We start from the raw sequence: 12,704 nt of genomic DNA on the forward strand, positions 1-12,704 counted from the left end.
AAACACCGCCAGGCAGATAAGTTCTGATCCAGTAGTAACATCTATTAGGTGATGAACAGAGAACATAGTTAATAGCGACAGAGCAGGAGTAGAATAGCTGCAGGAAAAGATCTGCATACCAACTGTGGAGCATGGAGGGAGAAGAGTCATGGTTGGGGGTGCTGCAGCAGGATCTGAGCGGCCCGTTACTCTGCTGAGCATCAGAGGGAGCTCCAAAAAATGTGACAAGCTTGTTGACTAAAGCTGAGCTGGTCTGACCAGCAGTTGGACAAGATTCAGCTTTCTGGGCTCCTTCATTATCAGAAGTGAATGACTTAGACCAGGCGTGTCCAATGTGCGGCCCGGGGGCCGTTTGTGGCCCCTGCACTGATTCTGATTCTGGTCCACCAGCACAGGTGGCTGATGCAGATGGAAGATTTTAGTTTTTAATTAGGGCAAAATTATTACAGAAAAACTAAGTATTTATCTTTTAATAAACACACTTTTGACATTCTCTTTAATTTCACAGTAACATCTATCTATGACATTTAATTACTCAAATACAGACGTTTCAAAGAACAACTGAACCAATTAATGTTCTTATGTTGCTATACCAAAAAGAGTAAAGTTTATTATTGTTAAAGAATCAAATTAAACAATTAAAAGTAATATGCAAACTGGATGAATAAAACAAATGAGCAAAACCTTTTTTTTTATTTTGGATCTACAATGATATACACATTCATTTCCTACAGAAAATATGGCTTATTTATTTATTTAACATTATCATATTTTGTAGAGCAGGTAAAAAATGCCATTATACATATTTTGGTTTAGAAATTTGGTTTAGAAATACTTGTATTATTTTTTTACCCTCAAGTTCCTTTGACTTGAAAAATTTGGCCCATGAACAGAAAAGTGTGGACGCCCCTGACTTAGACCAACCTTCTTATTATATCAAATCCTCTTACTTTATTAAATAATCGACTTTCTATTGTCTCCACTGACAAATATCTTGGAACCAGGTCGCACTTGACATCCTCTATTTTGAATACTTATCTATGTTCCATAACATCATCAGGGATTTCTTATTGTTTGCCTATTTGGTCACTTACCACAAATGAAACCTTGAAACCAATAGTAAGGCTCTAAAACAGCGCCGATACATTTCACAGTATTAAATTTTGAAAACTATACAACGGTTTTAAATTGTACTTTCAGATCCTTCAAAGCTCCCATTGTGTTGAAAATGTGTAGAAAAATAAAAGCTTTTATTGACAGAAATCCTTCAGCTACGTTGTGGATCGTCGTCCCAAAACAAAAAGACTAACCTCTGTACTCACGTCTCACTGCAACCACTGCTGAATGGCTGCTGGGTGATCATTATTCTCTACAGTGGAGAGGTTTTTTTATGTCTGTAGTTTGCATTGGTGTGATGTTAAAATTAATGTTTTATTCTACGTTCTGCAGAACAAGAACCTGTTGTAAAACAGCAATTATGCTTTTAATCCCTTTCTGGCACGGACTCTTTATAATAAGATGGACGGATAATTCTGAGAGGGCGATGCTCTTATCAGCTGGTCCTTCCTTTGGTGGCCATGAAAGGACCAGAGGAGCCTGGCTGCTGGAGGGGGGGGGGGGGGGGGGGGGGGGGGCGAGGGGCGTGTCCAGACACTTGGCTTTAAAAACAATCATTTAGGAGAACTCCATCATTCTGCTGCTGACTTCCACAGAACCTGGATCAGACGGCAGAAACTCCACAGGTCCTCCGCAGGTGAGAACAGAACTCGTTTTCACTGAAGCTGCTCTAGAGATGAAGAGGATGGTACCGATGTTCTGACTGCTAGGTTAACTTTTATTAACAAGCTGCTCTGTGTTCAGCTCTCCTCTCCTGTTTTTTTAAAAACATCAGATGAACAAGTGAGAAATATGGATCATTTTAGCAAAATATCTGATTCCATTTACAGCTGCTTAGAAACTTTTCTGACTGCCAGGAGAACTTTTATTAACAACATTCTATTAAGAAACTGCTTTATTTTGTTCATGATCATTTTCAACTTTATTGCTCCCTGGATATTTTTATAATCATTATCTGGGAGGATGACAATATTAAGATTGTCTTCAAGCAACTGACTTTCATAAAATATAAATGAGCTTACACCAGTAAATATACTTTTAGGTGTTTTACTGCGCTGTAAAACTTTTAGGAAGTATCGTCTCTCTTGAGTAAAACTTCTGGCTACTCATAGTGATTGCATGGTATTTTAACCAGACACCTGCAGTTTATGTCAGAGTGAGACGTCATGCTTATACACCAGCTTTGTTATTTTAATGTTATTTTTATGTTATCTATTATGTTATTTTAATGTTATTTTCTCTCTGCTGAACTCATTGAGTCGTTTGGAGATCGATTCAACGTACAGCAAACAGTAGATACTGTCATTAAAAGTACCTTTAACCGCTCTAACACACACATATATTATATATTACCACCAGATGAATGGATGCAGGAGCTCCAATGATGTCCGTGTATCTGCATTAACGGCTCTAAATATTGGTTTCATACGGTTTAAGTTGAAATAATATTTTTAGGAAGGTTCAAAGTAGTAGTGAAGTTCTGGAGTAGTTTTTATTTTTATCTTTAAAATATTAGAGTTTGTATACCATTTTATGTTTTTGTCTGTCGGATTATACCATTTTTAAACATTAAATCAGACGTTATTATTAGTTGTGCAGTACTTCAGTCACCTTCCTACTGATTTTTTTAGTTCATTTTTACTTGAGTAACTTTTTGTTGGCCTACTTTTTACTTTTACTTGAGTACAAACACGGTGAAGTAGTTCTACTCCTACCTGAGGACAGTTTTTGGCTGTTTAAACTATCTGTGATAAATGTGAATAATGGAAAACTGCAGCTTGTGCATTCATCCATTCAGGAGACGTTACAACTGTGATTCATCTGAATGTTGCTGTGCTTGTCCCCAGTCATGAAGTCCTCTGGCCTGGTGCTGCTGCTGCTGTTTTCCTTCCTGATCTGCAGCCTGAGCGTCCCTCATGCGTCCAACCAGCAGGACAACCGCGCTCTGCAGAAGAGAGGCAACACAGCGAAGAAAGTAAAGACAGCAGCAGAATACTTTCTGAAGATAGTAACTGCTCTGAAACCTTTCATTGCTCTCATACCAGGGGCAGGGGATTATTTAAGTGCTATCATAGATGTTGCAAACAATGTTGCTGGTACATCTCCAGAAAAACAGCTTCTGGCTTTTCTGAAGGCAGAATTTGACAATCTGAACTTAAAGATAGATGAAAACCAGAAGCAACTGGAATGGAACATTTGGAGCAGTGGTCAGTACGGGGATCTGGAGAAGAAAATAAGTGTAGCATGGAATAAAATGCAGGATCTATTGAATAATTGTCCTGAACCGTGCGCCGTAAGTCTGAGAAAAGATGGAAAAGATAAAGTTATTGAAAATTTCTTCAAAAAGGCAGAGAAGTACGTGGGGGATCTGCACTTTCTCATTGTTGATAAAGGTGGATACAATCCTGACTATGCAAAGCTACTAAAAGACCATGTCAGATGTCATGAAAAGAGCATCAAAATATACTCCGCCATTAATGCAGCGCTCGTGTATAAGGCCATCACTATGACGCATTTCTATAACCGCTTTAATAACATTGCAACAGATAAAGATAGTCTAGCTAAGAAAGCATATGAAATATCTGCAGCTATGTTCCAGATCCAAAAGAACTGCATTTCAGAACCTGATGCATTTGTTGCATTAGATGTTCAAGACCGCATCAAACCACCAGTGAAGCGTACAGATCTGGCACAGGAAATCAGGAAGTATCTGGATTACACTTACGACCGCTACGACTGGATGGTTGTTGCTTATTATCCAAATCCTCATACTCTAAAGAAATGGATGGAGAAAAAAATTCTGACAGGATTTACTTCAGCAGAAAAGGGGGAGATTGGTGTGGCTGTAGCCAAACAAGCTCAAGGAACCCATAAGAAAACAAATCAGGTGATAACTGCCATTAAGGGGTGTTTTGATGAAACTGTAAAATGTGATAAAGTGGAAACTAAATTAGAGAACTGTGCTAAAGATGTGGATGGGATTAAGGTGAAGGAGATGTATTCAGCCATCAATGCTTACGTCCGTAAAAGCCATGACAGTGTTGAAGCTTTAAAAGCAGAAGAAGCACCTACAGAAGACTTGCTGGATCCCAAAGAAGAAAATAAAATCCCGTACATTTACACAGGGAGATGCCGCTCATTAAAGGGCCTTGACATCGGAAGCTTCAGGGTTCTGATTAAAAGTGACGAAGAGTGGATGAAGGTTGGATCCCTGTAAAAATGTGGACTGTGGTGGTGATAAAAGAGGGAAATGTGTCCCGGTGCAGAGCGCCCGCATCGGACTGTGTGAGTGTCAGGAGGGCTACTATGGAGAGAAATGTGAGGAGACCATGGAGGACTACATGAAAAGCTTATCTGGTAAAGAAGCTGCTAAATCACCAAGCAGCATGGGTCAGAGAAAATCCATCTGATATCCTCAGAAGAGTTAATTTTTCACCTAAAACAATCCAACCAAAATGTTTTTTAGTCTAAATCTGGTCAAAACCTTCAGATCCAACATTCCTGGTGCAGAAAAACCTCTCCTGAATATTTTGAAGAGAAGAACCGGCGGTCCTGTGACTTTAAATTCATGTTTGCAAATCTCTACCTTCCCAGGGTAAAACTCAGACGGGTCCGTTTACATGATGGGTTCTGGTGTTTCTAACTTTCCTCCCAAAGCTTTAAAGTGAGACTGCAGAATAACTGAGAAACTGTCTAATATAACAACACACACGGTAATTATTAACAGAGGGGAACTTTCTCCCTCAGAGCTCATTAATGTTGTAAAAACCACAGCAGCAATCCCCTGAGTCCATGTCTGAGCAGAGGATTCAGAATCTGTTTCGCGTTTTGTCAGAAACCTGTAAAACTGGAAGGTTTTTGTGGATCTTCTCATGTTTGAGCTGTTCTGCTGAGAACTTCCTGTTAGCAACCAAATGTTTTTCCTGCTGAGAGCTTCTGTCCATCTGTGACCAGGAAACCTAATAAAGTCTTGCCACCATGCCTTAACTTGTCTGTTTTTACTGGAATCGGATCAGAGGTGTGTTTGGTTCTCCGTTCTGACTGAGGGTTCTGTTCATGAGCTGATGTGGGTCCTGGGTGAACCTGCTGCAGTTTTACTGACGTATTGTCGGTATCTGAAGCTTTCATCCATAGGCCAATCAGCAGGAATAACTCAACCCTCTCAGGTAAAGCCACAGTCTGAGTCCAGAGACGCTTCCTGGGAAAATTAAAACTGATTAATCATGAATCTCATGATGTTCTGTTAACTTAATGGGTAAATCAGCTGTGGCACACAGGATGGTGGATGGACCCACACACAAATTAATGAGATAATTTGACTAAATAAATTCCTCTTATGTGTAGAAACAGATGTGTGCTGCATTGTGAGAGTCTTTCCTCAGCCGATGAGTTAAAGTGTAGCCTGAGGATACCGGCTGGCACGGGGCTGATTCTTTGTCTCCAAAGCACGTTAGCAGAGCTGCCATTGAAGTTTCACAGGTTTATGACTTAGTTAGTGCTGCATACTTTTGACATTACTAATCAGTAACTTAAGCTGCCTTAAAGAGACACCACACAATTTCAGTTTTTCCAGGAGGCAGGAAGGAAGCTGGTCTCAGATCTGTATAAATCCTCCTCAGCACCAAATGGGCTGCAGAGATAAAACGGAGTCGGTCCAGTTGGTGGAGATATTTGAAATATCTAGGTTGACACCTGTCGTGTTTCTTTGGGGTTTTAAGTCTCTCAAAACATGAACACAGAGACAAGATGTAACATTTTGGAGAGAGTGACGCGTTCTGGACAAACAATACTCATCAGTTCTCACAGTTTAGGTCCGTAAGGATCAACTCTGCAGAGAAAAAGCTCCTGAAAAGGTTCTGATGAACTAAGATGAAACCACCTGTTGTGCTATTATTACACATGTTTTAAGTTATTTAATGTTTAATAAATAACTCTCTGTCTGTTAGGTATTGTCTGGTGAATATCAGCCCAATCAGCTGATATCAGGACAATCTTTGGCGATCTTTGACGATCTTTTAACAGCAAACTCTGCACACATATAGAATGAAGGAGTGACAACTTCTCTTCAAGTTCAATAATTTATTAACAGAAATAAAATGAACATCCAGAGAACATCACTATATAATGCTGTTTATCTGAAATAACACTATATTTCAATCAACAAATCTTCTCTACGAGGCTTGTGAAACTTAATTAAACTACTAAGCAAAATGAAGATAAAAAGAAGCTAAGGAACTATGTACATACTAAAGAAACAAAAGACAAAGTGGTTGATCATCATCATCAGAATGATTCAGTGAATCCTGGTTCACTGCAGATCTAAGTTAAAGAACCAAAGTTCATCTTAAAGAACATACAATGAGATTAAATTAGCTTAACTAACTCAGAACATGTGGTATGTGTTCGAACCCATTCACAATGCAAATCCTGAGTTAAAAAAAACATTATTTGATTAAATAACATTTTAAAGAATGATTTGCTTGATGTTATTGTTATTAAAGCTGGATGACTTTAAATTTCCTGCATCTTGTCACATTTGGTAGACTGAACCCAAACACAACCACAGCAGAGTATAGTTTAACAGTTTATTGAAGTTTGTGGATAGTGGAGGAAGGAATCAAGAGTCTGTGCTGAGCTGCAGCAGGAGGATGGTGAAGGCAGGAACTGGCAAGCGGGACGGAGCCAGGGCACGGAGGCAGCAGAACCAGAAGCACAGCAGAATGGAGACTTGGAACCAGGCTTGACCAGCAGCACGACAGAATGGAGACTTGGAATCAGGCTGGACCAGCAGCACGACAGAATGGAGACTTGGAATCAGGCTGGACCAGCAGCACGACAGAATGGAGACTTGGAACCAGGTTGGACTCACAGCACAACAGAATGGAGACTTGGAACCAGGCTACAGCAGGCTGACGGAGAATGGAGGAACTTCGGACTAGACGAGACTGGATGAGGTGAGCAGCAGAAAAAGAGGTAAGCAGGAAAACAGAATGAACCGACGAGGAATGACAGAATGCAGTGAGCTTAAATAGTGAGGCTGACAGGTGTGCTGAATACTGGCTAATTAGTAGCCGACAGGTGTGGAGGATTACTGAACCAGAGACTGGAGCTGTATGGAAGGTGGAAAGTGTCTGAGTCTGTGCATGGTGCAGCAGACAGGCTGAATCATGACAGCACCCCCCCCCCCTCCCCCCTTAAGGCCGGCTCCCAGACGGCCAAACGAAAACAGACAACAAAAGAAAACGACCCACCCAGGGTGGGCGGAGGGAGGCTCTGGACGGTAGGCTATAGGGTAGTTCACGTGTGACGTCACGTGTGACGTCAGCACTACATCCGGGCACGGTGGTTGGCAAAAAACAGAGCTGCTCTCGTCTACTACATGACAAAACGGGTGATTTAGAGCGTACTTTTAGTTCGTTTATTTTTGGAATCTAAGCAATGCCTACGACTTGTTGTGCTCCCGGTTGCACACAGAGGCATTCCAAATCGTTGGATGTACGTTTCTGTCGTTTACCGAAGGAGGAAGGACGAAGAAAGAAATGGATATTTTCAATGAAAAGAACGCAGGCAGACACTCCCAATGGACTGGGGGAGCCATCATACTACTACAGAATTTGCAGTCTACACTTCGTCCGTCCGTCCGTCCGTCCGTCCGTCTTCTTCCGCTTATCCGGGGTCGGGTCGCGAGGGTAGCAGCTTCAGTCCCTCTCCCCGGCCACTTGGGCCAGCTCCTCAGGAGGAATCCCAAGGCGTTCCCAGGCCAGCTGGGAGACATAGTCCCTCCAGCGTGTCCTGGGTCTTCCCCTGGGCCTCCTCCCGGTGGGACGTGCCCGGAACACCTCACCAGGGAGGCGTCCAGGAGGCATCCTGACCAGATGCCCGAGCCACCTCAACTGGCTCCTCTCGACGTGGAGGAGCAGCGGCTCTACTCTGAGTCCTCCCCGGATGGCTGAGCTCCTCACCCTATCTCTAAGGGAGAGCCCAGACACACTATGGAGAAAACTCATTTCAGCCGCTTGTATCCGGGATCTTGTTCTTTCGGTCACGACCCAAAGCTCGTGACCATAGATGAGGGTAGGAACGTAGATCGACCGGTAAATCGAGAGCTTTGCCTTTTGGCTCAGCTCTCTCTTCACCACAACGGATCGGTACAGCACCCGCTTCACAGCAGACGCTGCACCAATCCGCCTGTCGATCTCCCGCTCCATCCTCCCCTCATTCGTGAACAAGACCCCAAGATACTTGAACTCCTCCACTAGGGGCAGCACATCCTCCCCAACCCGGAGAAGGCACTCTACCCTTTTCCGGTTCAAGACCATGGTCTCGGATTTGAAGGCACTGATTTTCATCCCGGCCACTTCGCACTCGGCTGCGAACCGCTCCAGTGAGAGCTGTAGATCACGCCCTGATGAAGCCAATAGGACCACGTCATTCGCGAATAGCAGAGACGCAATCCTAAGGCCACCAAAACAGATCCCCTCAACACCTTGGCTGCACCTAGAAATTCTGTCCATAAAAGTTATGAACAGAATCGGTGACAAAGAGCAATCTTGGCGGAGTCCAACTCTCACCGGAAACGAGTCCGACTTACTGCCGGCAATGCGGACCAGACTCTGACACCGGTCGTACAGAGACCTGACAGCCCTTATTAAAGGGCCCGGTACTCCATACTCCTGGAGTACCCCCCACAGGATCCCTCGGGGGACACGGTCGAATGCCTTCTCCAGATCCACAAAGCACATGTAGACTGGTTGGGCAAACTCCCATGCCCCCTTCAGAATCCTGCTGAGGGTATAGAGCTGGTCCAGTGTTCCACGGCCAGGACGAAAACCACACTGCTCTTCCTGAATCCGAGATTCGACTATCCGACGGACCCTCCTTTCCAGAACCCCTGAATAGACCTTACCAGGGAGGCTTAAGAGTGTGATTCCCCTGTAGTTGGAACACACTCTTTTTAAATAGGGGGACCACCACCCCAGTCTGCCAATCCAGGGGAACTGCCCCCGATGTACACGCAATGTTGCAGAGCCGCGTTAACCAACACAGCCCCACAACATCCAGAGCCTTAAGGTACTCCGGGCGAATCTCATCCACCCCCGGGGCCTTGCCACTGAGGAGCTTTTTAACAACCTCGGCAACCTCAGCACCAGAGATGGGAGAACCCGACCCAGAGTCCTCAGACTCTATTTCCGCAACAGAAGACGTGTTGGTGGGATTAAGGAGGTCTTCAAAGTATTCCGCCCACCGAAACACAACGTCCCGAGTCGAGGTCAGCAGCACACCACCCCCACTGTAAAAAGTGTTGGTACTGCACTGCTTCCCCCTCCTGAGACACCGGATAGTGGACCAGAATCGCTTCGAAGCCGTACGGAAGTCTTTCTCCATGGCCTCTCCGAACTCTTCCCACGCCTGAGTTTTTGCCTCGGCGACCAGCCGAGCCGCCTGCCGCTTCGACTGCCGGTACATATCAGCTGCTTCCGGAGTCCCACAGGCCAAAAAAGCCCGATAGGACTCCTTCTTCAGCTTGAAGGCTTCCCTCACCGCTGGTGTCCACCAGCGGGTTCGAGGGTTGCTGCCGCGACATGCACCGACAACCTTGCGGCCACAGCTCCAACTAGCCGCCTCAACAATAGAGGCGCGGAACATGGTCCATTCAGACTCAATGTCCCCCGCCTCCCTCGGGACGTGTTTAAAGTTCTCCCGGAGGTGGGAGTTAAAGCTCCGCCTCACAGGGGACTCCGCCAGACGTTCCCAGCAAACCCTCACAGTACGTTTGGGCCTGCCCGGTCGGACCGGCTTCCTCCCCCGCCATCGGAGCCAACTCACCACCAGGTAGTGGTCGGTGGAGAGCTCCGCCCCTCTCTTCACCCGAGTGTCCAAGACATACGGCCGCAGATCAGATGAAACGACAACAAAGTCGATCATTGAACTGCGACCTAGGGTGTCCTGGTGCCAAGAGCACATATGGACACCCTTATGCTTGAACATGGTGTTTGTGATGGACAATCCATGACGAGCACAGAAGTCCAACAACAAAACACCACTCGAGTTCAGATCAGGTGGGCCATTCCTCCCAACCACGCCCCTCCAGGTCCCACTGTCATTGCCCACGTGAGCGTTGAAGTCCCCCAGCAAAACGAGGGAGTCCCCAGGAGGGGCACTCTCCAGTACCCCTTCCAATGACTCCAAAAAGGGTGGGTAATCTAAACTGCTGTTTGGCGCATAAGCGCAAACAACAGTCAGAACCCGTCCCCCCACACGAATGCGGAGGGAGGCCACCCTCTCGTTCACCGGGGAAAACCCCAACGTGCAGGCACCGAGATGGGGGGCAACAAGTATGCCAACCCCAGCTCGGCGCCTCTCACCATGGGCAACTCCAGAGTGGAAGAATGTCCAGCCCCTCTCAAGGAGACTGGTTCCGGAGCCAGAGCGGTGCGTCGAGGTGAGTCCGACTATCGACGTGAGTCGGAACCTCTCAACCTCGCGCACAAGCTCAGGCTCCTTCCCCACCAGAGAGGTGACATTCCACGTCCCAAGAGCCAGCTTCTGCAGCTGAGGATCGGAACGCCAAGGTCCCCGCCCTCTACTGCTACCCGTTACACAATGCACCTGACCCCTTTGGCCCCTCCGACAGGTGGTGAGCCCGTCGGAAGGGGGACCCATGTCGCCTCTTCGGGCTGAGCCCGGCCGGGCTCCATGGGCAAAAGCCCGGCCACCAGACGCTCGCCAACGTGCCCCACCTCCAGGCCTGGCTCCAGAGTAGGGCCCCGGTGACCCGCGTCCGGGCGAGGGAACACGAGGTCCAATAATCGTACTCATCATAAGGGCATTTTGGGCTGCGCTTTGTCTGATCCCTCACCTAGGACCTGTCTGCCTTGGGTGACCCTACTAGGGACTTAAAGCCCCTGACAGCATAGCTCCTAGGATCATTGGGACACTCAAACCCCTCCACCACGGTAAGGTGGCAGCCCAGGGAGGGGCAGTCTACACTTCATCTCCGGTAAATACAACTTAATTCTGCTCTAGTCATTGTTCTACTTAAATAGCGGCGGAGGGGAGGTGGCGATCGCTACACGGGCCGGAGAAGCGGCCCGTGTAGCGATCGCTACAGCAGCAGCAGCAGCCGGCGCCGCTGTCTGAAGCAGCAGACAGCGGCGGTGGCTGCTGCTGCTCCATTACGCCCCCGTTCACGGGCACTAGTACTCGTCAGTTTCGCAGTTTGCGTCCGCCATTGTGTTCGTCTTTTGCCAACCAGTCCGGCGCGCATGCGCGAAAATCCCGGATCGGCTGAGCAGTTTGCAGCTGGTCCATTAAAGTCCTCTTGTCTTGGTTTTGTACAAGAGGCTGTCCACTTCTGTTGTGGATGAAAGCGGCAGGGATGCTTAAGTCCTTGACTGTTGCGAAGACGTTCGCAGCTTTGATAAGTGGGGACCCCGACCATTATACCAAAAAGGCGACCATCAGATGTGAGGCCTTTCATTTTAGTTGGTTGATCGTGCTAAGGACGAGTAGAAAATAATAATAAAAACACAAAAAAAGGATAAAATAAATAAAAACAAACAAAAAAAAAGTCTGGATGCAGAAGAGTCCGTGTAATGGGTAAAAGGCAGAGGTTTTTCAGGGTCAAGCCTTGCCCCAAGGTGGGACGTTCGATTTCATGCTGAAAAAGTAGGGGCCCAGAAGCATGACATGCATAAATTATTTGAAATGATTTGATTAAACATGGACATTTCAATCTGGAGAGACTCAGACGGAGAAAGAGAAAACGATTAACAAATTTATTTGACAAAATGAATAACAGTTCTTTGGCGCTCGGGCCCCGGCTGAAGATTTGAGCAGTGAATTCCGACGAATTCAGATGAGCCCATCAACGCTGAATAGGGATGCTCCCCCGGGGCCCGACACTGGTGGTGGAGGTTGGAAAAGATGACGTCTTGGAATGCTGGTGGAGAAGGGGAGGAGGTGGGTCGAGCACAGCTGGAAAGCGACAGGCGGCGAGGGTGTGGAGCCTTTTAAACGGAAGCTTGATTGAAGATTGGAGAAAGCGGGTCGAGGTCCGGAGGTGAAGATGACGCAGTAACAGGTAGGCGGAAGTCTTCCAGCTTGAATTTGCGCCTAGGCTTCATTTCTCACATAGGGGTTATTATTATTATTACTATTATTTTATTTTATTGCAGTACTGCTACTAAATAATAAAGATTAAATTAAGAGAAAAAAAGGAAAGCGAAAATTTAATAAAATTAATAAAAAAAGGAAACGGAAACGAAACTGAAAAGGCGTTGCACCGGGGAAGCGTTTACGTGGGGACCGATTAGGTACTTCCGTTGTGGATAAAAGTGTTCTGAACTGCTAATAACGACGTATAACTTTCAAAAATGGGTAAGTGTCCAAGTGTCTGCGAGACAAAGAGTTGTATCCTTGCGGGACTGAAGCGTAAAACCGCGTGTGGACGAAACATTCGTGGGTCGTAACCAGCGCACGCTGTCCACTTTTTAAACTAAGCGGGAACTTAGCGCGTTTAAAACATCTTTCGGCGTTGCCATAGACGTTTAAAAAATATGAAAAACATACAACTATTTAAGATAGTG

The 12,704-nt window shown here is 46.0% G+C and overlaps 1 protein-coding gene across 1 annotated transcript; it reads left to right on the forward strand.

Annotated features, from left to right (window-relative positions):
• Positions 1 to 1,680: 1,680 nt before the first annotated feature.
• On the forward strand, positions 1,681 to 5,103 carry LOC118558028. The gene is made up of 2 exons (XM_036128555.1): positions 1,681 to 1,753; positions 2,964 to 5,103. Exon 2 carries the CDS (start codon positions 2,966 to 2,968, stop codon positions 4,331 to 4,333), a length of 1,368 nt encoding a protein of 455 aa, XP_035984448.1. The 5' UTR covers positions 1,681 to 1,753; positions 2,964 to 2,965; the 3' UTR covers positions 4,334 to 5,103.
• The last annotated feature ends 7,601 nt before the right edge of the window (positions 5,104 to 12,704 follow it).

This window comes from Fundulus heteroclitus, chromosome 3 (assembly GCF_011125445.2).
Source record: "Fundulus heteroclitus isolate FHET01 chromosome 3, MU-UCD_Fhet_4.1, whole genome shotgun sequence".
Taxonomy (NCBI): domain Eukaryota; kingdom Metazoa; phylum Chordata; class Actinopteri; order Cyprinodontiformes; family Fundulidae; genus Fundulus; species Fundulus heteroclitus.

Coding starts and splice junctions, on each gene's coding strand:
- LOC118558028 (XM_036128555.1), top strand. CDS start 2,966: ATGAAGTCCTCTGGCCTGGTGCTGCTGCTGCTGTTTTCCTTCCTGATC.